Below are 24,637 nucleotides of genomic sequence, written 5' to 3' on the forward strand. Positions count from 1 at the left end.
CCATGCCTGTATTTCTTGCACTATACCAACCACTAGTTGGAGTACTAAGCCTACTTAAACGCTCCACTACTGATGGCCTAAGAAAATCACCAAAAGCTTAAGATTTAAATTTGAAAGTTATACCATTGAACAGAAGGGTATATGTTATATTATGGAGGTATAATTACTGGTGTAGTCAGGTGTAAACATTAAAAATGTTTAAGCTGTTAAAGCTTGAGGTTATGTACAGTATGTACAGTTTAAATCACAAAATTACTTATTAGCTGATTTGTTGAATCAGACTTGTGAGACTTGTAGATTTGACGAATCTACAAGTCTCACCAGTTCCTGAGATGTATTAAACTGCTTTTTTTTCTGTCATCATCTTTGTTTTTAACCTGTAGCTTCCCCTGCTGGAGGAGTAGGTGATCTACATCAGAGGTGTATTTTTGGACAAAAACACCTTTGTCACATGATGATCATCACTAAGGATCACCAGAATCTGTACAGAATATCCTTTAAAATTCAAATACAGAAATTGTTTTTATCAAATAACTTGTCAAACTTAACTCAAACTCAATAACTTTTGACAAACTTGTAATGATGATAATAAGACAACTGTGTTTAAATTATGACTCTAATTGAATTATTATAAATCATTATAAATGTCCACTGTACTGGTCAACAGAGGAAATGTAAGCGTCACACTTCACCAAGCTTGAACATGTCACAAATGCTCATGTGATCCTGACTCTGTTTACTAATGCAGTGGATCATTGCACTTACTATAACCCCTAATGTGCAAAGATTAAATGACAGCCAAGCGACAATCACTTACTTCATCAGAGGTGAAAAGAAAACTGAAACATAAGGAGAAGTATTGCTGCTTCACGTATCTAAAAATATCCCCGCGGATGAATATGTCAGTGTATGATAAAACACTGCTACTGGAGTAATTATTGAGTTGGGGCTGGCTTAGCATTAACATAACTGAGGTCTAAAAGCCTACTCAAGTACACCAATCCAAACAGCTGGTACTTTTCACCTCTGTGTACTGTGACACACACAGAGATTAAGGTGTGAGATGGAGAAAGATCCCACAGAGATAAACAAGAGCATGTGATGTGTGAATATAAACCATGTAAAATATCTGTACTGACATTTGATAAGTTAATATGCAGCTAATTGACGCATAGATAATATAAAATGAGTTTTTAGTCGAACAACTCCACCACCTTTTGGTATGAAAAGCCTTTCAGCACCAGACTTGTGTAAGACAACTGTGTGCCCACTAAGTGACAGATCTGTGATCCCTTGGCTGGTAAGATGGCGGCTAGAAAATCTGGCAGCGAAGACAAAATGTATCTATCATAAGTCATAGATACAATTGGACTGAGTTACAGAGCCAAATATAAAAGGTTGCCACTTCCCTCAATGTGTGTGTGTGTGTGTGACTTTTGGTTGTACGGAAACCACACAGTCAATGTTGACTTTGGTTGACATACAGGCTTGTCTCACTACACTACCATTCAGAGCGTCACACAGGTGTTACAGGATTAGACACATCACACTGCAAACCTTTAAAACATAATGCATTAGTTCATTATTGTGTTTTTAGACTCATTACTGCACCAAATACTACTGTTTCTGTGAGTGAATCGATGCTCCTCGTCTATCATTAGTTAAAAACATTTAGCTGTAATAGCAGTCCACATATTGCTTGCATGACATCAAGCACTTAAGACTACTAAAACTGTACTAGTATGTATTCTTCATGGTAGAATTCATAGACGTACACTCTAATCTGTTCCACCATTCTCTTGGCTTTATGATTTATACTTAGCAGGACTTTGACTCTACTCCCTAGGCGATCCTGTGGCTTTTGGGGGAGTTTTTACCATACAAGGAGAAGAGGAGTTTAGCTCGGTTTCCTGTGGGAGGGTTCTGATTTCTCTCACTCTGCGTCTGATTCACTCCGTCTCTATTTCTTTCTCCCTTACCTCCTCCCTCTTTCTCTCCATCTATTCTCCTCTCCTGGGTCAGCTCCAGGCCCTCATTTCTGCTCACTCTACAACCTGAACATCTCAAATTTCTTTTTCTTATAACAAGTCCAAAATCAATATATCTTATATTAAACTGTCATATTTCTATCTAAGCAATTTGTTTTTGTAACGCGGTGTGCAGCCAACCTCCTGACAAACCAAATAAGGCACAGAGTCATTACTCTTATCACTACAGGACATGATGTAAGCTTGTCTTAACCTCTTGATTTAAAAGCTGTTGATCTGGAGCCAATCCTTACAATCAACCTTTAGTATTTTTGGTCGCTTACTTTTAAAGAGAAGAATTAAGATTTGTGATTGTATGTGGAATGAATATGACTTCGGAAATGGCTAAACATCAAGACACAAATACAATGTAAGAAAGTTTTTAGGAAGTGATTTAACTTCATATTACATGATCTTAGTCAGTTTCTATGAGACAGGGTTATTTCGGTTTGTCGTGACTGCTAATTGGAAACCATACACCTTGCTATCTTTTAATGAACTAAGTAATATTGCCTTGTTAGTTATCATTTTTAGATAATCCATTTGATTTTAAATGATTAATTCAATGTGGAAGAGAAGGAGCGCTTCTTCTTGTGAAGTCTTAATCCATCTGCATTTCAAACTGCAGTAAACTCAGTTTGTTTTTGATTCACTTTTCCTCGACTGGGTCATTAGCTGAACAGAGAACAGGGCAGAGTGTACAAGGCAGTAAAACAACCAACCATGGAAATACAACATGAAAAAGAAGAGATGAAGTTTGTCTTCGTATGCTACTTTATTGACCTCTGTACGTCTCACTGTTGTTTGACTTTCCTTATAGTGTTTATTTTTAGTCAGGGCAGCTGGCACAGAAGAGAAAGAAGACAGGTCCCATCAGTACTGACGTCACCAGCATGCACACAGAGAATAAACACATCAAACATTAATATATACCTTACATTCAATCTTCTCTTCAGTTTAACAATTTGATTTGCTTTGTTGTCATTTTGTTTTTTGCTCTTTTAAAAACATGCAAATAAGTGTAAATATAAAAAAGTGGCTGGAGCCAATGCTGTGCATGACCTATATTTTAAACCTCTTATAGGAGCATAAAACTATATTCCTGGAACACGTTGTATCCCACAGTCAACAACATTTTTGATACTATGTGCCTCACAAATTACAGAAAATAGATTTAAATTAAAGTATGTCAAGCCAATAGTAATTAAGAGGATCTTAATTGCAGTAGACCCATAGTTTATGTCTGTGTAGCTCGGCTGTAAAGCTCCGGCTGCCTGGTGTAGATCACATGCAGACAGCTCTTTCCCCTAAATTTTCTTTGGCTGGATTATTTTCCATACAGCCCTTTTTCATTCAGCGCTAGAATGAAAACTATGTGGTTTCAAACCAACTCTGGTATTAACATCAATTTGAACATTCCTAAGTAAGAACACAGACATATAGATAGGGGGACCAAATGAACTTTCAGTAACTCGTGTTACTAATGTGAACTAATGGGACTGGATCATTCTCCTGCTTCTGTCCAAAACAAAAACGCAGAACCCAAATAAGGAGATATAGGCTGGATATTGTGGAAACATCTACAACATGCTGTTCCTCCAAAAGCTTTTGAGGGGTGAAGTTTAGATAAGGGAGGGGAGCACTGTGGGTTTTAAAGTAGCCAAGGCGGGGAGTGGCGGCAAGGAGCAAATGGTGGGAAAGGGCTGTCACTAGGGACTGGGGCTGTCTCCAAACTCTGAGTCAAGTTTAAATCAGTTTGCATCTCCTCTCTTCTCCTGTGCTCACTTGGTCTGAACTCTTGTCTCTCTCTTGTCTCCTTTCTGCATCTGCCATTTGTGTTCCCATTCAACTCAGTGAGGGCTCTTTGAGGGGGTGCTCCTCTAAACATCTGCAACAACTTTCCACTATAAGAAGTTTTTTTTTTTCTGTGAAGTCTGCAAGACACTGAAACCCAAACATCACCATGGAGGCCATCAAGAAGAAGATGCAAATGCTGAAATTGGACAAGGAGAATGCCATCGACAGGGCAGAGCAGGCTGAGTCAGATCAGAAGGCAGCAGAGGATAAATGCAAGCAGGTGAGCTGTGCTGACAGGTTTTATGGAAAACCGTCCATCAGGATGGACATAGACTCAAAAAAAGCAATGTGTGTGCTTGATTAAAACCAGCTGCACTGAATGTGATAAATAATAGAAACTATTATTTAGGCACAGAAATTCACCAAAGCTAATATAAATACATAAATAAAATAAAAGACTAGAACACTACACACTTAACATTATGAAAATCTACTCTGCACAAAACGAAGCACTCAGATACCAAAATTAAAGATACAAAGGGCCAAACAGAAAAACAACAAGGGGGCTAATATAGCAACATAATTATAGTTCCTTGTCACAATCAAATAGTGTTCTCAATAATTCTCTGATAATAAATTAAACATCTAGTTCAGAAAAAAAAAAAAATTTTTTCACAGGCACTGAACTGAGGTCCTTCACTTTTATCTTTTGACAAACCGGCTCAATGTGATTAATTTGCTATTAACATAAGATTCACATATTAAAGTGTTTTTTAATTTACTTAAATCCAAAACATTTGAGCAGACTGTGTAGGGGCCAAATACGCAATGTCCAGTATGCGCCGAGCAGCAAATGCTGAATTACTGGGAGCAGCTGAGACCGTCTTGTGGTGGGCAGGTGAAAGTGGAGGATGCCCACAGGGATGCATGATCAGAATCACAAAGTGACGACTGTTTGACATCTTATCCACAGAGAGCCATAGGGATTACACATATATATAAAACAACCCAACTATCTCTGACTGATAATGCTGCACCCTTAAATTAACTGTGTATGTTAGGTATCGCAGTGCTGGAGCCGCAGACAGCTTGATATTTTGAAAACTAACATAATGATACCATACTTGAATCTGGAGAAGGAGTAGGATATTTGAGGTTTCTAAATAGAGGCAATTATGGGTGGTGGTGCCATCATCATGGCCGTATGACAGGAATGCAACAGAGTACAGGGAGTTGGGGAGGCTTGGACAAAACCAGGATCTACATTAAAGCAAGTGGAAAGAATCCTCTCTCCGGTGGCTAATGCCCTAATCAGACCCTCAGTGAGCGCAGAGAGTGACAGTTGTCACTGGCACTGCACATATGGACGCCTGGCATGTCTTCCACATCAAGAAACAGTCAGCATGAAATCCTAGAAGATTATGTAGAGCCCTTTAGTTTGTTTGGATGGCAGGGCAAGCAGTGCTAAGAATGCTTTCTTTGCTATTCTTGGCACGATGAGATGGACATCAGAGCGGAGTTAGGCTGACGGAAGGTGCTGAAAATACACAAAACTAATGCTCGGTATCAACATACATTACACAGAACCTCAGACACAGGCCGGCAGCAATTAAAAGGATTTATCCCCCCAAATTACCAAAGAATTTTAAAGATTCACTGTCTTTTCTGAGATAACCCACAGACTGCATGATGAAAAATTAAAAACATAGACCTGATGAAAACAGTTGACATCTTGTTTCAATTGTAAATCAAGTTTAACAGAACAAATCCTTTAAACTTTTATCCATGGTAGGAATGTTCCTTTAGCGACTGGTGAACAATCTCTGGATGAACTGCCATTAAATTGAATAAATGCATCATCACCTTAAGAATAAAATGCAGTATCTTGGTTGAGCTGTAACTTTCCATTTCGTCTCTTCATCATGCCATTTCATTTTTAATTTGTCCATATTTTGGGTTTTGACTAAATACAGGATAGTTTGTAGATGACATCATGCTTAGTGTCTTGTAAAGTATCAAGCACAAGCACTTAAACTAAGACAGGGATGAACATTATTACTAGAAACATGAACAAAACACTATAAATACTTACAGTGCCAACGCTAACATGATGTTAATATTTGTTCTATATATAATTGTTCCATTTTGCTGTATGCTCTGACTCTCGGCTTTTCTCATTATTGCTGACTTTCAGCTGGAGGATGAGCTTCTTGCCCTGCAGAAGAAACTGAAGGGAACTGAAGACGAGCTGGACAAGTACTCAGAGGCCCTGAAGGACGCTCAGGAGAAACTGGAACTGTCGGAGAAGAAGGCTACAGATGTGAGTTTACCACACGAAACATCTGAAACCCACTCTCCATATTAAAGTGGAACCCCCCCCCCCAGCCTAAAAATGAATGAATATCAACTTATTCACTAGAACAGAAATAAACAAATCCCTGAACTTATTTTAAAGAAACCCAACAACTTTTCACTACACTATGAGTGGTCTAGTTATTAACTATATGACTGATATTCGTATGTATTTGGGCAGTTTTGTTATCCAGGCTCTGTGCATATCATAACTTTACTTTACTGAAGTGTGAGGAACATGTGAGATACAGCAGTTCTGGACTCTGTGTCAGGAATAATCAATAACACTAAACTCAGGTTACCCAGCAACTAATGATCAACCACAATGTAGAATAATCTACTAAAGCTGATGAACAACCCTGAAACGGCTGACTCGTGTCTCCTTATCCCAGATAGTATTGAGTGAGAATCACTGTGTTGTTGGTGGCTCACTGAAGTCTGAGCTATTTCTCAAGCACAGACAAAACTTGGCCACTGTAGCCGAGCAGGAATCCCAGGAATGCAGCTTAAGCAAACAGAACCCCAAACTGCAGTGTCTAATGAAATCAATGCTCTGGCCTTATTTGGTGCAGAGGTATTACACTCTCCTGTGTCTGGCTTCACAGTGCATACCTTATCAGTGAACAACAGTTTACTTTAAAGAGTGGCTACTTCAGTTATGAGCTCTTTTGTACATTAATATCTGGCGTCTAAAAAGACAAAATTAATCAAAAAAAGTGTTTTATATATAAAGCAAAGCATTAAGAGAATAAAGTCAGAACATTTGGCCACGACTAATATTTTTGACAGGACACCAGAAATACTTTAAACACTGGTTTTGATATTCGCACATGCAATTGTCATGGTTTGCACAAGTTTTAGACAGACTTCAAGAAATTCATTTCATAAAACATAAAAAAAAAAACTGTGGGATTTTCAATCAGTTGTCAAAACAGCTGTTGAGAAGTTTTCAACAAATCGATTAATGGACGAGAGCTTTGATCTCCTATAATGATGGTGCAACTGAATTGTCCTATCAGGTGCCATCGAATATAAGCAGCTCAGAAACTACCAGTGAATGCAGGTGAGACAAGACCCCGAAGGTTAAAGGTCAGAGAAGAGATTTCTGTCTCAGATGACCTATCAGATTCCCAGAAATCCTTCTTCTAATGTGTTTCACGCTGCTTGTGATGGCTGCTGATGCATAGAAATGTGATACAATGAGACATAGAGGAAATAAATCCAGGCTTTGCTCTGAAAAGTGAAGAGGAAAAGGAGGCAGGAGGGGGCAGCAGGGGGGTGTTGAAGGAATGTGTCGCCACCCGATGGCTACGGGTCATGTCTGCAACCAAATCAATTTACATTCCAATCCAGTGCAGGTCAACAACCCCTGCTGAGGAGGATTATTACCGCCACACCCCAACTCGACCCCACCTCCTCCCCCTAGTTGAAATGAATCTTTGCGCCTTTTGACGTCTTTACACTTTATAACCTGCGTCTCTGTTGTCCACACGCACACTTTCCCATACTCTCGTTGTGTTGTCTCTTCGTCCAGTTACACGATTCACACGTTTGAGTCGGATGCATGACTCAGACTGGACTCTTCCTCTGAAAAAATGCTGCCTAAGCAACACCTTAAATTTGCCTTATAAGTCCACAATAGAAACCCCACACACCTGACATCACGCACCTCTTTTGCGTAAAAGCGAGTAAAAAAAAAAAAAAAGTCACTTCCCGTCCTGAGTCCTATGATGTCATCTGAGGCAGGCGTCTTCACAGGATTGGAGGATCTCGCCATAAATTTCCTGAAAACTCCCAGCCCCCTTTTTTCCCCATCCCGATACTGCACGCCCGAGATTTCCTGTCCGAGAGAAAAAGCTTTCCTCGGGGCCTGCAACTTTTACGCAAACTTTTACGAGGCTACAGCAAGTCGATCTGGACTGCTGCTGCTGCTCTCTGGGCTACTTTCTCGCTGCTTTCGAGGAAACAAAGTAATCGGCATCATGGAGATGGTGAAGAAGAAAATCCAAAGCCTCCAGCAACAAGTTGATGAAGCTGAGGACCGTGCGCTGGCCGTACAAAGGGAGCTGGACACGGAACGGGAACTGCGCGAAAAAGTGAGATTTTGTGTCGTATTCGGCCTGAACCACATTTTATTTATCGCTGTCTTGTCTTTCAAACACCTTTTCGAGCATCTTTGCTGTGGACTGGCTGAAAAGAATGCGTCAGTGTCGGATTGCAGGTCCAGATAATACTCCAATAGACTCGATTTTTTGCCATCTAATGTGGGAGTGTGGTCGTTTCTGCGTGCTGTGGAGAGTTGGGGGGATGTTTGCGGACATATTTTTTACTCTCTAGGCTTTTGTTCGGCTGGTCTAACTCCAACCCGCCCTAAATGCACTGTAACACCCAGAAATGCTACGAGCGCCCCCAGTAGCTATCAGATTAACTGTAAGCGTGGTTGGAGGCTGTAGGCTTGGATTCCTCCCACACATTTAGACACCAGGGACGTGTTTTGTTCCTGTTTTGCAAAATTTCTAAAAGGTTTCTTTCTGACTGGATGGCACAGATCAACCTGGGAGCTGGGCTGTAATCCTTTTCTTCCTCCTCCGGCTTTCCACAGGAAGATGAGAGCAGACCTGGCTATCTGTGATACCAGTCCAGCAGGAAACAGGCTGACAATAAGCCATCTGTTGCCCCCCTCCTCTAAACATATAGGGGTGGACACTACAAAAGTCAAGCCAGATGTGCCACTTCAGATACGTTGCGGTTAAATCTGTCACTCGCTTGTCCTTCGTCAGCATGTTTTCCAACTGTCTGGTCAAGCTGCAAAGTCCAGCGCTGTCCTCAGCTCTTAGGAGTTAAACTAGTGCCGCTAAAGAAACCTGATTTACTGGACTAGAGGGACAAGACACCATGAATAGGTGCACGGCCAGAGGGTGTTGCTTTGTTTTCAGAACATTTTATCTAAATCTTACCCTAGTTGCAGAACACAAAACCAGGTCGGTTACACATTAACATGTAATGAGTCATTTTATGTGCAGGTTTGACCATCCTAAGCAGTATCCTTCCTCTTGTGGTAGCAGCACGTTTCCTGGATGACCTGTGACCCCTCTCTCTCTCTCTCTCTTTCCCCATCTCTTTCTTTGTGTGTCACTGCAGGCAGAGGGCGAGGTGGCATCTCTGAACCGCAGGATCCAGCTGGTGGAGGAGGAGCTGGACCGTGCTCAGGAGAGACTGGCCACAGCCCTGCAGAAACTGGAGGAGGCCGAGAAGGCTGCAGATGAGAGTGAAAGGTGACGATGAACAAATCCTTCTGAATAATTCACCCCAAAAACCTAGGAATAAAATGGTGCTGGAAGTATCAGCCGCACTGCCCCAGACTCCAGTGCATGTCTAAAGATGTCTTATTGTGCTTAAGATCATCCATAATAATCAGTTTATAAAGATAGAAACAAGAGAAAAGCAGCAGATCTCCCTGCTCTAGTCTTATACAGTACAGTCATTTAACTCCTCCTAAGCTGAGCTGCGTATCTTTTTCCATCTTTAGAGGCATGAAGGTGATCGAGAACAGAGCCATGAAAGACGAGGAGAAGATGGAAATTCAGGAGATGCAACTCAAAGAAGCCAAACACATCGCTGAGGAGGCCGACCGCAAATATGAGGAGGTGCAGACTCAGAGTTGGCTTTTCAGTTTTCATTGGGGTGATGAAGCTGGTGACATTTTTGTCCTTAACTGGGATTTTGTGTCTTTTTAATGCCAGGTTGCCCGTAAGCTAGTAATCCTCGAGGGTGAGCTGGAGAGAGCAGAAGAGAGGGCAGAAATCGCAGAACTGTAAGTACGAACATATTATATGCATGTTTGCACACATTGTTTGGTTGTTCGAGATAACCCATCAATTTCTGACATGTTAAAAACATTTAAATGCATTACTGTGTTCATAAAGTAAATGTGGTGACCTGGAAGAGGAGCTGAAGAACGTCACCAACAACCTCAAGTCTCTAGAGGCTCAGTCTGATAAGGTAAATGCTGGTTGACTCTTAAACTCTTCACACGTTCACACTCACTAATTCAAATGTCAGCTAAAATGTACATTATTACATTAACACACTGAGCTTTGAAAAGTTTATAAGTTCTCTAACTACTTGTCTGTTTTTTGTGTAGTACTCTGAGAAAGAAGACAAATATGAAGAGGAGATTAAAGTCCTGAATGACAGACTCAAGGAGGTAAGTTTGTGTCTGTTCATAGTGAAAGTGAAGCTAAACTAACTGTGTTCGGAGGATTCAGATGTTTGTTTCTTCTTGAAAGGCGGAAACCCGTGCAGAATTCGCTGAAAGGACGGTGGCAAAGCTGGAAAAGACCATAGATGACTTAGAAGGTATGATTTACTTTAGTCTTTCTTTCTCCGTGCTACAGTGATTTCCACTGTCTCTGCACTCAACCTTTGTCCAGATCTTTAATATTCTTTGTTTTCCTAATCCCTTTCCCTTGATTTTTCTCTTTCTCTTCCCAATTTCACCTCGTGGTCTGCAACATTTTACCTCTGAACCTCCTCCACTTGCTTTCTCTCTGCCTTCCCTTTGACCTGCAGACGAACTGTACACTCAGAAGCTGAAATACAAGGCTATCAGCGAGGAGCTGGATCATGCTCTCAATGATATGAACACCTTGTAAACCTTGTGTTTAGCTCATGATGTTTTCACGTTTCCATTTGCCTCCTCTTGCTTGATTGTGGAAACACTTTGTCTCTTCTTTCCTCCCTTCTGCTGTCACTGCTCTCATTTCCACTGAAATAAAGCTCAATAAAGATATTTCTATTTTATCCTGTCTTCTGTCTTTTCAATCAAGCTTACCTTTCACTACTCTGCAGCTTTACCTTCTTCCATTTAAGCCTAAATTTCTGCCTTAGCCAAACAGTCAGATATTCAGGGTGTAGTGAATATAGTTAGTGGTTAAAACTAGAAAGCCACATTCTTATATATTATAAATAAGTATATTATTTTTTTGTTGCCTTTCATTAGCTTACCACACATATGTTAACAACTCGTATGTCCACTGGTTGCATTTTATATTGTATCTGCTGCTGCTTTTTTGTTGCAGAGAGCCTAGCACATGCAAAAGAAGAAAACGTAGGAATGCACCAAGTCCTGGACCAAACACTGCAGGAGCTCAACAGCTTGTAAAGTGTCGAGAGGAACATCGAGCAACCAAACAGTTGTTTTGTAAAAGTTTTTTTTCTACATGCCATCCATTCTGTGATTTCACGCTTATTCCTAGTTGTTAAAACACGTATACTCGTTTTTATATATTTATGGTTCTTTTGTTTCTTTCCTTTTTTATTGTTGTGAGTCTATATGTGGTGAAGACCAAACTTTGAGCACAAATAAAATGATGCTGATGATGACTGAGTTTGTGTTATGTTGACTTATTATATGTATTAAATGTTATTGATATAAATTGATATAAATATCAATATATATATATATATAAGATCTTCATTAATGCATACTAATTATTTAAATTATTTTAATCTTAATCTGCTGGACCTAATAAATACTAGTAGGTGAAAGTAGAGTATAAGGTCTTTGCAGAAATACAACATATTCAGGCCTTATTAGGTTTAACAGATTCCAGGAAAGAGCTACTTCAAAAAACATATTTCTAATTATTTAATTTAGTAAAATCTCTGTTTGAATTAGTCTATTAAGACATTTACGCTTGAGCTTTGTTGCCAGGTAGATTCATAATAATACTTCATCATATAAGTTCATTAGACTTTTTATTAAAGTTCTGCATCTGTCTTCAGTGTAGTGGAGTGAATTGTAGTAGATTCAACCCAAAATAATAATAAACATCTATTTATTTTTAAAATAATAATAAACATCTATTTATTTTTAAAATAATAATAAACATCTATTTATTTTTAAAATAATAATAAACATCTATTTATTTCTATTTGAGAAGCGGTGCAGTAGAAACAGCATCAGGTGCAGCAGCGGGTCGGTTCCATCAGGGGGCGCCACTCTCACGCCGCCATCGCCGCTTCGCCGGGCGGGATTTCCGCAATAATATCAAGTATGGCGAAGACGTACGACTATTTGTTTAAATTACTGCTAATCGGCGACTCTGGAGTCGGGAAAACCTGTGTGCTGTTCAGGTTTTCAGAAGACGCCTTCAACTCCACCTTCATCTCCACTATAGGTAAGGTTCTGTGGACGTGAATTGTGTGTTTCGCTCTGTTTACGGTACGACAATGGGCTGTCCCCGAGGCTCGGCCTACTTGCTGGAGTACTTGCTATGCTATGCTATGCTAAGTTGAGGGCTGGGTGTAGTTTTTGTAAACCGTCAACTACATGTTTCTCTCTTGATGCGTGATTAATGTATTTAATCTGTTAATAATAAAGAGCCGCGATTCAATGTTAACTGTGATCACCATATGACTGATATATACAAGTAGAAATGTTTTTGTTGAACCATAAACTCATGCCGGGTGGCAAACATTAGCCGTTAGCCAAGTAGTGCTAACACTAGTCCCCGTCTATATCGTGGAAAGACACCGGAAAGACTGACTCAAGCTACATAGCAGGCTTTAGTTGGTTAATACAAACTTAATCAACACGTCAGGGTTATATTTACGCACATATTATGACCGTCTGTCTTAACAATTCGCAGTTTTATCGTTTAATCCCAGTTTCCAGAAGTGTCTTTATATGCCACATCAGGGTCACTGTTTGACAGCTACACTTGCTAGCTTGTTAGCTAACAAGGTAATGATGTGATTGACATGCACGATTCGTCTTTATCGCTCCAGGCATTGATTTCAAGATTAGGACGATAGAGCTTGACGGCAAGAAGATCAAGTTACAGATATGGTAAGTTTAATAACTCGCAGCCTTGATTTGATGGCATTATTTTGTCCATTAATGTGTCAATGCCTAGTTAATCAAGTTGCTTCCTAGTTAACTGTCATGGGCGGCAAACCTTGAAAGTAAGCTTCCATATAGACGTGTGCAGACAAAAGCACATGTATTTATTGAAAATGTTTTACATTTGAATGTACAAGTTCTTAATTTTAGTGTGAATACATTAGCTTGACTCCTTGTCTGTGGTTTTTCTGTTATTAACTGTTTAATCACAAGTTATCCTGTGATTATAGATTTTCATATGTCCCTCTAAGACCTGTGTAAGACAAACCACCTGCTCAACCTCTTCATATAGACTTGCCATTTGTAACTGCACTGCAAAATTGATTTTAAACGTTCCCTTGTGACTCTTTGCTCAAAAATCAATCAGTAAAAACTTTATTCTCCCCAAGGGGCAATTGTGTGCAGCAGTCCAGCATTGCTTGACACAGAGAAAGTGTATCAGGGGAAATGCTTTTTCAACGTAAGAGTTCACCCAACAGGGCCAGCACATACTGTAGGACTCTGTATGCAAGTGACAGGAGCTGTCAGACAAGATTGTAGTTTGTTTAGCAGCGACTTTTAATGGAGGTTAGGTTAGGTTCAAATGTTCTGAAATGGCCCTTTGCGATGTCACATTTCTTCTTGATCTTTTCAGGGATACAGCCGGCCAGGAGCGCTTCCGAACAATCACAACAGCCTACTACAGAGGAGCAATGGTGGGTATCTTTATTCACTGAAATGTAACTTAATCTACTTGCCTAAAAATGACTGAGCTCTGTTAATCTCGAGACATTTTATTTATTTCTTCTCACAGGGCATCATGCTTGTCTATGACATCACCAATGAGAAGTCTTTTGATAATATCAAGAACTGGATAAGGAACATAGAGGAGGTACTTACTGGCCCACATGGCCTCTTTTATGTACTTATTATGTCAGCAATATCTGATTGGCTCAAATTTGCTTTTTCTTGATACATTACTGTTCTTTCAATAAAGCATGCATCATCTGATGTTGAGAAGATGGTTCTTGGCAACAAGTGTGACATCAATGACAAGCGACAGGTATCCAAAGAGAGGGGCGAGAAGGTAAGAAGTTTGTAGAAGTTGATATATTACATACACTAGTTTAAATTTGTAAATAGATTATGGGTATAAAATGTCATCAGACTTAGTAAAATGTAACTTCTATAATTCCCTCTCATTCTGTTTCAGCTTGCGTTAGAGTATGGAATCAAATTCATGGAGACCAGTGCAAAGGCCAACATCAATGTGGAAAATGTAAGTAGCAATTCCTCATTGAGTTATAATCGCATCACACACAAATGTGACCACAGTTCATTTTTTCTGGTTCACAGGCATTTCTAACACTTGCCAGAGACATCAAATCAAAAATGGACACAAAATTGGTAAGAAAAACTCTTGATAAATTGTAAATGTCACACTGATCAATGTATATATGTAATGAATAACTTTCAGCAGCTTTTGTTGTAGGTGACATTGGTCAAAGGAACATTTATGAAAATAGTTGTTATACCAAGTTCTACATGACTGAGCAGTGACATGTTTGTCTTTCTGCAGGAGGGCAACACACCGCAGGGGAGCAGTCACGGAGTCAAGATCTCAGAACCTCAGAAAAAGACCAGCTTCTTCCGCTGTAGCCTACTCTGAGGACCGAGGCCTTTGACACTAGCTGCTAGCTGGCTGGACATAAATGGACTGTGCTTGCTCTTAGCACTCCCTCTCTTCCCCTGTTTCTCACCAATCATAGCCTGTTCTCCCAGTCACCACAGACCATTATAATCACAATAAGTGGAGGACTTCACCTCTTTCCTTTTTCTTCTGAAAGCTTCCAGTGGTGCATCTCCTCCATTTTTTTTAAGGAGATTTGTTGTCTTCATGGTTTGCGGGTCAGACTGCATGACTTGTGGACGACCTGACCAGGAGCGCTGTCCAGATGTTTCATATCACCCGAAAGACAGGCTCTTACTTATGTTAGTCTCTCTGTCCTACACACTTGTATTTCCTACAGCTGGTAGCACAGCCAAGAATGAGAAATCATTTAATTAATGTTAAAGTTTTGGGATTATAAATAGAAATGTGATATTTAGATCTATTTTTATTAGTGCTGTTTCCCTTTTTATGTGATAAATGACTCCCAGAGACTGAAAGGCTTGAACTCCAGTGAAACAGAGATGCGCAGGCTTTCTTTATTCAGCAGGTAAGAACCATATTGAGTGTAATGAGGCTAAGGAAAAGGGAAATTGATTGAAAGGTTTCCTGGTTGAGTTCCGCTCATTTATTTGCACATAGTCCTCGACAGACATTTGATGTGACTAAAAGTTGTATTTCACTGTTCCCTGATCATTATGTATTGCCTCGAAGTTTTCTTAGACTTTCTGCAAAAGATTTCAGCTCACAAAGCCTAAGATTATAATTATAATCCAGATGTCGGCCTCTGTAGACAACAGAGAAAAATAGCAGCTAAACCAGCTAATTATCACACTTGACTTAAGAAGACAATTCCAGAAATCAATTTATGATTAGACCAATCGTTCGAGCTCTAAATAAGAACATTTTGTTTCTATTTTTGACCTGAAGGTTTTGCAGCAGCTTGGACTCACTCTCAGGCTAAATGATGTCTCTGGTTATTTGATCAGCAATTAAAATCACTCTTGAGGTTTCACACTGTAAGCCCCCTCCTCTCTGCTATCCATGCAGCTCTCCTTGCACTTTACCAGTAACTCGTTTTTTGTGTGTAGTCTGTGCCAAGTGATAGTTTTGCAATACAACAATACAGATACTTAGTTCAAATGTTTTAATCTAATGAGACTTAGGTAATATCATGGGCATAATTGCACCTACATATAACTGACATGATGTCCTTTGCTCTTAAGCGTCTAGTGATCCACTGTCCTGGTATAAATTCACTGAAAAACATTGCCATAATGTACGTAAAGAACTATATCATTTATAAAATGATTTGTCAGACTCTGTTTCTATGCTCCTGTCCTGCCAAACGGTAGTTTAAAAGTAATCTTTTCTTGAGTTATGTGAAAGCAGGTTTGACCTAAGTAGTATTGTACATTTTCTTGTGCGTTTGTTTTATTGTTGCCCTGTAGTTTGACAGCTAGGTGGCACCAGAGGCACAGTATGCACCCAGTGACCACCCAAACTGAGTCACCAGTATTTTATCAAGACCACGAGCCACCATGAACTTGACATGCGTGATGCAAACTTGCACCTTTTCTCGTGTTTAACATTGATATTGAGTGTAAGTCGGTTACATTGTTCCTCATGTTTCCTTCTCGCATTTATTGCTAGTCAGAAAATCAAGCTCTTATATGCACAGTATAGAAGGGGAATCTATTTTGGCTTGCCTGCACCTTTTTATATTGAATAATTTGGGACCTCATGACTACCATGACCATTTGTCTTAACCGGTGATACAATAAGTTCTGTCATAGGTGAGCTATGCATTGTGAATCATGGACCTGTGCATATGTGTAATGTTATATTTTAAGCCTGTACAGTTGAATGTACAGGCAGTTTGTTATTTTTATTTTGGTGTCATTCACTGAGCCAAAAACAGGATGTGATCTGTTTTTAGGAAACGATATTGCTCAATCAATGCAAGAGAAATTTAGCACAATGAAGGTTAAGTAGGAGGAGTCTGCAAGTTGAAATGTGGAGACAGTGCTGTTGTCTCATCCGAGTGATTCTGTAGCTTTAAGTCATATAGAAAAATAGGGAGCAGGCTTTCGTGGGACTCAAGCTGTATCGTTTTCAGCCAAAAATATATTCCCTCTATGATTATGTTTTTAATTCATATCCTTTTCTTAAGATTCCCATCACATGTCACAATAGTCTGTGCTATTTTTACAGCCATATTTTCATTCCTTTGTTTGTGAAGTATACAGGGAGAATAATACTATACACTTTGGATAAAAAGTTGAAAAAAAAAAACATTGTAAATATCACACTGACAAAAAGAGGTCTACTTAAATTGTACTGTACTTTCTAAACCCATATAAAATGAATCTACAATTTGTAGATATGTGGACTTTTGATTGAATAAAGACGACTATAAAACTCAGCTTCTTTAATTATTGTTTTTTTTTTTTTTGGCTAGTAGTCAGAGGAAACTACACTCAGTTGAACGCCTTCTTCTTGTTGGCCCACTTTCACCCACTGGAATATTCTGGGATGTATTTATATAGTCTTTTGTAACAGAACCACTTTAGACACAAGTTGATGTTCCTAACTAATGAGTCTTGTCTTGATGGTTGGCTGATGCGTTCATCAGATAGTAGACCTGCAGTCACACCATGACCGGTGTTACTTCTGCAGTTGCAGTCATAAAAGAAAATCGGATGTCAAAATCGATCGCCTTTTGCTGAAGATTAGAATGGTTTTGGTTACAGCTCTGGTTGAAATTATACAAACAAAAAATGTAAGAGTTACTGGTACAGGATTTCCCTGCTTTCCAGACATTTTGCAGTATATTCAGGTCCATATTTAGTTGATAAGAAGGTTAATAAAAGTCCTTAATTGCTTCATTTCCTTATATCCTTATGTGGAAGGTGCTGTAAAGAGAAATAACAAAAATATTTGTTAATTAGAACTCGAAGCGGTAAATGAATTCTACATGTTGCTATAACTAACAAAACATCCAACAGAAATGCTCCTGTGCATTGAGTGTAGACGTATTTACTCTATGGTATGGTACCCTGGCCTCACCTGAGGAAGTCTGGAGCTCGGACTATCATGTGCTGGAAGTCCTCCAGTGACAGACGTCCGTCATTGTCGAGGTCAGCTTCATCTATCACCTTCTCACACACCATTCTCACCTCGTCCTCGGTCAGCTCGTTACGAGTCAGTTTGTTCAACGTCTTCTCCAGGTCTGATTTGCAGATGAAGTCGTCGTTGTTGAAATCTTGAAAAGGATGATTTGAAGAAAGGAACATAATTACATCCTCTGAACACACACAAGCACAAAATCCTTTATTAGAGAGGTTATTGTATGCATTCGATCACATGCATCCTTATTATAATGCAACTTTCTTTCACCTTTCGCCCCTCTGTTGGTCATGAATAATGAATGAAAACATTTCCTTGACCCATGAACAAGACCATGTAACTTCTTCATCTGTCAGCAGTTGTTAATTAGGGGGTCACCGGTGCTCAACATAAACTGGACTTTGACAAGCTCTTTGTTTCTATAGTGGGCTTGTTAATCATTTACAACTTTCAGTGCACCACCTGTCATGGTTACAGCTCCATAACCCTTCACCACGCATCATCTGTTATCATTCAGTGAGTACCATATTAAAAGGCACGACTCCCATGCTTCATATACTGTTGTTAAACCCACTGGGGGAAATAGTTGTTCTTTATATTTCACCATAAATTTTGAAAGCGTAGTAGGCCTTGAGGTCACGTGGCGCCATCTCACTCAGGACTGAAAACATGTCTAAAAAGTCGTCCAGTGTCATGTTTCCCTCTCCGTCCTCAGAGAAAACCTCGGCGATCCTCTGACGGAATGGGTTGTCCTGGAAAGAGGAGACACCAGGACTCTCATGAAAGTCAGTCTCTTTTCTCTGCACTTAATCATCCATACGTCAACACGTGTGCTTGTTAAGATCAGATCTCACAGCTTCATGCTGTTTCATGCTATTAGAAGAAGTGGTTTTAATGTTGTGACGAAGAGGGGTCAGCATGGGAAAAATGTAACATTGGCCACAGGTGTCAAAACACACAGAGCGTTGCTTTAGAAGCACCAGTTGTGCTTGATTTGCGTGAATCTGATGAAGAAGATGAAGATTTGGAATAACAATAACTACGAGGCAGAGAAGGCTGCCACTCTCGCTTTCTCTGGACATTTGCTATCAGTGACCAGTGTGTTAACACACTGTTTACCTTGCTGTCATTGTGCTAAGAGGCAGATAATTGACCCTTTTCCAACAAGTGTGTCCTGAGGGACCCACCAGCATTCTTCAAGTTTAAAGGAGTCGGGTAACATAAGCTATCAAAGAATTCTGTCGATTAGTTGGTCATTAATTATGGATTGGGAACACAGGGAGAGAGTGGGCATGCAGGGTGTGTGTGGACCGGCGGGTCTACCTTCAGCTCTGGCATGCTGCCAATCAGCTCATATGGTAACTTCACATCTGGGTGGTTGGTGTAGTCAAGGGGAACAAGCTGTGGTGCCAAATCCCGATAGCGGTAGAAGAGTCTAAATATTCAATTACAGAATATCTTCTATAATGTGTAGTTGTGTATTTTAGAGACTTTGTAGTTAAGACAAGTGGAACACTTGAGTTGTGTAATGAAGTCTCTTTTTTCGTCAATGTGGCAAACACTGAAAACATTCATAGAATATTTTTTAAAAAAAAAGTTATGAAGGTGTTTTGGAAAAAACTTTTTTAAACACTCTTAAATGCATCTCAAAGGTAGACTGCCCCACAGTAGGACAAGTCTCTGACACTGCAGTTTAGAGTTACAGTCCAGTATTGTGTGCAGAACAGAACAATATTCAACGGTGTTAGGTGTGTTACTGCAGCAGTGACTCAGAAATAATATAATATAATTGTCACTCACCTGAGAATTTCTTTTCTTGTAAAGTATGTACAGTCCTGCAAATAAACAAGAGAGGAAGGCACAATGTTGCAGAGAACATTAGGATGCAGACGTCCCTAAACAGTATGGTGCTCAATAATCATCATGTTGTGTGATAAGTGCAGAAGTGCAATACTAAAGTATAAGGCAATTAAGAGTTGGTTATCCTCCGACATGCAAACATATTACATAATACAATTATTTATTTTAAAACTGTCTGTAACTCGGGAATCCTGTCACTAATTTTGACAAACTTTGTAAACAGCAAGACTGGAAAATGTAACTAACAAAATATCAAAGCTACAAACACCATGAAGGAAGCTTGTTCCTTGTCAACATGATGAAGTGCTCCACATGACCCTGGTTCTTCTTCATAAAACCTTTTTTTTTGTTTAAAGACACCAGTTGTTAGTACTGCTAATGCTCTCACGCATAAAACAGGATTGTCACCAACCTGATAGGCATCTAGCTGCTGTGCTGTAAAGATTGTCTGTTTATTCCCCATGTCTGAGAGGGCAAACACGGAGCTTCACGTCCATCGCTGCACCAACATCAAGTGCATTTTTAGGGTGCGTGGATATGTCCGATATGAAATACTGGGACAAAAGGAAGCCAGAGCCAAAGAAGAGATCAGGTGTCGGGCTGCCACAGGGTTCTTTGGTCCCCATTATAATGGCAGCATTTCATCGTTTTCTCCATTGTGAGCAGCAGCCCCTGTGACAATGAGAAAGGGCTGTCGTCCAGCATCATGTCAAGTGGTATCAACCCCCTTTAGTGCCACTCTATGGCCAACGCCTTGCTCGCTGCTCAGGTTACACTCTTTAGAGACAGGGTTTTGTAGTAGGCACATAAAGTTTTTGATGAGAGACACGTTTTGTTTCAGCTGAGAACTTGGTTATTGGATATATGCAGTATGTAATATCAATTCAGTACATTGAGTTTTAGGTTTGGTGTTACATATCTCATCTAAACCTGAAACCTAAAATATCTCCACCTTGTACAAGCAGTAGATGTAGTAACTGTCTAACTAGCTACACCTTTTATTTTAGCAATATAGTAAGTGTTAGAAAATGTAGATTAGCACTCCAGGACACACACATGTATTCAGCCTTTAGTATGAATCATAAGAGAGACAAAGTATGAAGCACAACACCTACAGTACAGTCACCCGATATCAAAACAGGGCCCAATTAAGTTCAAGAAAATCACCTAATTCCTGACAACCACTCATAGGTTATGAAATATAAGATCATATATGAAGACGGGGTCATGAGCTGTAAAGATTGGGAAACACTCTTTGTTCTCACACGTCACATCTGACTTGAAGGTTATGATGGCCCCTGTAGAAGCGTATACTCATACAGTCTTGTTGATGTGTGCTTTGATGTGGCTTCCTTTCCAGCAGCATCCACTTGATTTGGATTTTGTTTGTCTTTGTTTGCTCCCTGCCTGGAGGTCTTAATTTTCCAAAGTTAATTATCCTACAAGCTCATGACTTACATCATGTCCTGAAGTGTTGCTGCTTTGCCAAATGAAGATTAAAGCCAAAGTAAAACCACAGGAATATTTCCATTTCTACCTTTAACAAAGTGACACAAATTGAGTATACACACAATCTTTGTTAAATGTTGTGGTTGCTGTTTTATTAAATTAAAAGATTTAATAGCAAATGAAAAGGAACCGTTTATCACAACCTTAGAAGAAAATGGAAATAAGATCACAACAGTTAGTTCACACTAGGTCAGAATGATAAGTGAAGGAACAGTTGTTGTGATAATCTTTCATAATACTCCGTCTTCGTGGTTTTACTGTTTACAACAGAATCTATCTTCAGACTGAAGAAGATGTATGAAAAATGGATTATTGACATATAAGACTGAAATTATTTGAAATTGTCTCATAACATTTGTTTTACTCGATTTAGCATTATTATTGTTGTAGGCTGGAATCTGAGGCCATTACCTACTGCTCCAATCTGACTGTTTCATTTCTGCAAATAGATGATTTTCACTAAATTATGTACAAATATTTTGTTGTTCTCTCAATCCCAAAATGAAGGAACACATTTAAATACAAACTATTTTACGAACAAAGTCTCTTTAACTCTGTAATCTTTTGTTTACAGGATTTATTCTCACTGTATCATCAGTCACAACAGAAATCATAAAATATACACATTTACATCTCTCACAGGATATCACTTACATCACTTCCATATATTATAATTTATGGATATTTACATATATTACAGTGTCATGTGTGGGGTTCAGCAGATTACTCATTACTTGCATTTGAGCTATAAAGGGTAGGTGGCTGTACCAAATCCCAAGTTACGTTTGTAATTTTAATGAATATCTGTTCATCCCAGCCTCGGTGAGCAGCTGATGTCAGTGGCAGCCGCAGCTTCCAGCCACCATGTCATTGTACTGTTTCAGTACGACATTCTCATCATCATCAAAGTAGAGCAAGTTGATGGAGAAGAGCTTGTCAGGCACGCAGCATGGCGTCTCGATGCCTTTGATCAGTTTCAGGGCATTGATGATGGACTGGACCGTGGCGTGGTTGGTTGGCCTCATGTTCTGACCCAGGGGGAAGGGGCATGAGCCTTTGCAGTGGTAAGCATTGTAACCCCTGGGAGAGACGATCCAGCCTGACCAGCCGATCTCTTCAAAATCAACGTACAGGGGCAGGCGCTGGCAGGACATAGACATGCCTTCATCCTCACTGGAGTCCAGAGAGCGGGCACTGCGGGACGATGGGACTGACAGCGGGGCCTGAAGCAGGCTGGAAGGGGCTGGGTTATCATTTGGGTCTGGTGAAAGAAGGGAGAGATTTATTAGACACTGTATTTTATATAGTATAGTATATATTTCAAGTCCCCTAAAGAAAAGGTTGTGGTACCATCTTTGTCATGAGTTTATAAAGTATAACATGTACAGCTCATTTGTAAAAACACTGTTAACAAGTCTCACCTGCACTTTCAAGAGTAGTAGAGCGGCGGCCATCATCAGTGAACACGACCAACATGGGCTGCTTGCTCTGGTGATGATCGCGTCCTGAAGCAAATCGAATGAGTTTCATATCCATCTGGCTTCCTCCAAGGGTTCGAACCACCACATGGAGCCCCAGGTTACTGCCTTCATCCACCATCCAGGAGCGAACCTTCAGGGAGAAATCCACATTGCTCAGTTAAATTGAACTTTCTGGTGTTTGCTTACAGCGGTTTATGTATGCTCTGAGGAGAAGTGGAAACTTACTGCTTGTGTGATGGTGAAGACTTCCCAACCAGTGGAGTGGACTGGGATGAGTCGTGAAGACAGCAGCTTCTTCTCCTGTGTGTTGTTGGCTTTGGTGGTGTCAAGAAGCTGGTAGACACTAACCTAAAGGGAGAGTCCATGTTAGTAATGTCCAAATTAGAGATGCCTGTGGTTGGATTCTGCGTGTTTCCCCTCATCCCACGTTTGGTTAGAGTGGATGTCTTTATTTCCCAGTGTACATACCTGACAGAAGTGATGTCTGTTGAATGTCAGTGTTGCCTGAGGCCGCAGCTTGAAGAGATGAAGCTCTGCGGTGAGAATCTTCTCAGTTCTGGCCACTGTGGACAAATTGAACCTGAACTCCACCTGTTCACTGCGCACTGTAAAGGAGGTTATATGGTCAGGCACCAACATAAACATGACTTATTTCCCCATTAGCTGTAGTTACAATGCATGCAGGACAAAATCCAGTCTTACTTTTATCAAAGAAACTGCGAACAGTATTCCCCTCCAGAAGATTAGGGTCCTTAGTCACACCATCCACATCAGCAACAGTGTTGTACAAATCAAGCATGTACTGAGGTGGCTGCTTATGCCCATGGATAGCAGGAGGGTCCTCCATCCCAAAAACTTCCAGGAGTCGCTTAATGGCAGCAGATCGGACTTCTTCTGACTCATTCTCGGCGTTGAAATGATTTTCCAAGTAGTTGAATGAAGGCCGGGCAGCGACGGCGCACAAAGTGGCAAAGCTGACCACAAACTTCAACATCTCTGTAGCGTGATTAGATCCCTGGAGCATCGGTGTCCTCAAACCTCACGGCCAGCCTGCAACTTGGAGTTGGAGTGACTGCAGGATCCTAGAAGCTCCACTTTTATATCATATGCCCCCTTTCACTCTCCAGTGTCCCTAAAGCCTTGGTAAATAGCAGTAAAGATGCTATTTGGTCGCAAATGTAAATCACCAATCAGCGAATGTAAAGGGGGACTAATGGCGGTGTTAACAAGGTGTGAACCCGATTGTAGATTTTATTCAAACCCATTGTCTCCACGTCTGGCAATAAAGGCTCAAATAAACTAAATCTGGCCTTTGAAACAGATCGATACTTGAAGATCAGTGAGTATTTTGATATGTAAACTTATTTTTTACTTTGATATCTCATTTTATAGTGGAGGAAAATGAAAGTTGTGCACAGAGAAAGCTTAGAGCTGGACTCTTGAGGAAGTGCACTCGCCGCAGGAGGTTAACTGCGCCTAAATGAATCCATTAATTTAGAATAATGGGCACAGTGTCTTAGGTGGAAACCAATTACTCCAATGAAAAGACGGGTGTCGCTGACTACACGTCGTGAGATTTACATAACTGCTTATCCAGTTACAGCCGGATAATCACCAAATCGGGCGTTTTACTTTTAAAATAACTTTAGCTGGATCAACCTGCAATGTTACAAGATGATGTTGTGATAAAATAGTTTCTAGAATTGTTTCGCTTAACGTAGATGTAAATTCTAATTAATTTACACCAACTTGAGTCTTTCTGACTATATATAAATATATATACAGACAACTGAGAACTATGTATCTAAAACCAACTCAAGTCTTTCATGTGGGTTCCAGAAATTGTCCACTGTGCCATTTAGTGCCTTTTTACGCACAATTACGCACGACAGATTGAGACTGAAACAAAAGGGTTCCTCACCTTGAT

General features: G+C 40.0%; 4 protein-coding genes across 8 annotated transcripts; 2 read left to right on the forward strand and 2 right to left on the reverse strand.

The window, feature by feature from the left end:
• Positions 1–3,783: 3,783 nt before the first annotated feature.
• Positions 3,784–11,565, forward strand: tpm4b (tropomyosin 4b). Of its 4 annotated transcripts, none has more exons than XM_026374999.2 (9): positions 3,784–4,104; positions 6,019–6,144; positions 9,318–9,451; positions 9,706–9,823; positions 9,920–9,990; positions 10,103–10,178; positions 10,321–10,383; positions 10,466–10,535; positions 10,749–10,979. In XM_026374999.2, the coding sequence occupies exons 1-9, from the start codon at positions 3,991–3,993 to the stop codon at positions 10,829–10,831; spliced, it is 855 nt and encodes a 284-aa protein (XP_026230784.1). In that variant the 5' UTR covers positions 3,784–3,990; the 3' UTR covers positions 10,832–10,979. The 4 variants fall into 4 exon arrangements, with proteins under 4 accessions (XP_026230784.1, XP_026230783.1, XP_026230781.1 ...); XM_026374998.2 differs by lacking the exon at positions 10,749–10,979 and adding an exon at positions 11,258–11,565 and having other exon boundaries at positions 3,787–4,104; XM_026374996.1 differs by lacking the exons at positions 3,784–4,104; positions 6,019–6,144; positions 10,749–10,979 and adding exons at positions 7,892–8,272; positions 11,258–11,565.
• A 618-nt stretch (positions 11,566–12,183) lies between these two features.
• On the forward strand, positions 12,184–17,156 carry LOC113171857 (ras-related protein Rab-8A-like). Its single transcript, XM_026374599.2, has 8 exons — positions 12,184–12,358; positions 12,969–13,029; positions 13,718–13,778; positions 13,877–13,954; positions 14,060–14,149; positions 14,276–14,341; positions 14,419–14,469; positions 14,642–17,156. Exons 1-8 carry the CDS (start codon positions 12,235–12,237, stop codon positions 14,729–14,731), a joined length of 621 nt encoding a protein of 206 aa, XP_026230384.1. The 5' UTR covers positions 12,184–12,234; the 3' UTR covers positions 14,732–17,156.
• Positions 17,157–17,624: 468 nt separating this feature from the next.
• cib3 (calcium and integrin binding family member 3) lies at positions 17,625–20,183 on the reverse strand. 2 transcript variants are annotated; one of them, XM_026375142.1, is made up of 6 exons: positions 20,133–20,183; positions 19,661–19,695; positions 19,184–19,295; positions 18,465–18,612; positions 17,801–17,996; positions 17,625–17,646 (listed from the first exon to the last, which is right to left on the reverse strand). In XM_026375142.1, the coding sequence occupies exons 1-6, from the start codon at positions 20,181–20,183 to the stop codon at positions 17,625–17,627; spliced, it is 564 nt and encodes a 187-aa protein (XP_026230927.1). The 2 variants fall into 2 exon arrangements, with proteins under 2 accessions (XP_026230927.1, XP_026230928.1); XM_026375143.1 differs by lacking the exons at positions 19,184–19,295; positions 19,661–19,695.
• Positions 20,184–22,065: 1,882 nt separating this feature from the next.
• admp (anti-dorsalizing morphogenic protein) lies at positions 22,066–23,704 on the reverse strand. Its single transcript, XM_026375284.1, has 5 exons — positions 23,413–23,704; positions 23,179–23,315; positions 22,936–23,058; positions 22,651–22,840; positions 22,066–22,490 (listed from the first exon to the last, which is right to left on the reverse strand). Exons 1-5 carry the CDS (start codon positions 23,702–23,704, stop codon positions 22,066–22,068), a joined length of 1,167 nt encoding a protein of 388 aa, XP_026231069.1.
• Between the last annotated feature and the right edge of the window lie 933 nt (positions 23,705–24,637).

Source organism: Anabas testudineus, chromosome 17 (assembly GCF_900324465.2).
Source record: "Anabas testudineus chromosome 17, fAnaTes1.2, whole genome shotgun sequence".
In the NCBI taxonomy this organism is placed as follows: Eukaryota; Metazoa; Chordata; class Actinopteri; order Anabantiformes; family Anabantidae; genus Anabas; species Anabas testudineus.

Excerpts from the sequence above, each read along its gene's own strand:
- tpm4b (XM_026374996.1), top strand. The coding sequence starts at position 7,904 with ATGATGTCATCTGAGGCAGGCGTCTTCACAGGATTGGAGGATCTCGCC. Across the intron at positions 9,991-10,102 it reads AGGGCAGAAATCGCAGAACT|TAAATGTGGTGACCTGGAAG; the intron begins GTAAGTACGAAC and ends GTGTTCATAAAG. Across the intron at positions 10,384-10,465 it reads TGAATGACAGACTCAAGGAG|GCGGAAACCCGTGCAGAATT; the intron begins GTAAGTTTGTGT and ends TCTTCTTGAAAG.
- LOC113171857 (XM_026374599.2), top strand. The coding sequence starts at position 12,235 with ATGGCGAAGACGTACGACTATTTGTTTAAATTACTGCTAATCGGCGAC. Across the intron at positions 13,030-13,717 it reads AAGATCAAGTTACAGATATG|GGATACAGCCGGCCAGGAGC; the intron begins GTAAGTTTAATA and ends TGATCTTTTCAG. Across the intron at positions 13,779-13,876 it reads CCTACTACAGAGGAGCAATG|GGCATCATGCTTGTCTATGA; the intron begins GTGGGTATCTTT and ends TTCTTCTCACAG.
- cib3 (XM_026375142.1), bottom strand. The coding sequence starts at position 20,183 with ATGGGGAATAAACAGACAATCTTTACAGCACAGCAGCTAGATGCCTAT. Across the intron at positions 19,296-19,660 it reads ACAAGAAAAGAAATTCTCAG|ACTCTTCTACCGCTATCGGG; the intron begins GTGAGTGACAAT and ends TTGAATATTTAG. Across the intron at positions 17,647-17,800 it reads CGAGCTCCAGACTTCCTCAG|CACCTTCCACATAAGGATAT; the intron begins GTGAGGCCAGGG and ends TTCTCTTTACAG.
- admp (XM_026375284.1), bottom strand. The coding sequence starts at position 23,704 with ATGTTGAAGTTTGTGGTCAGCTTTGCCACTTTGTGCGCCGTCGCTGCC. Across the intron at positions 23,059-23,178 it reads ACAGACATCACTTCTGTCAG|GTTAGTGTCTACCAGCTTCT; the intron begins GTATGTACACTG and ends CTCTCCCTTTAG. Across the intron at positions 22,841-22,935 it reads TCTTCACCATCACACAAGCA|GTTCGCTCCTGGATGGTGGA; the intron begins GTAAGTTTCCAC and ends TTCTCCCTGAAG.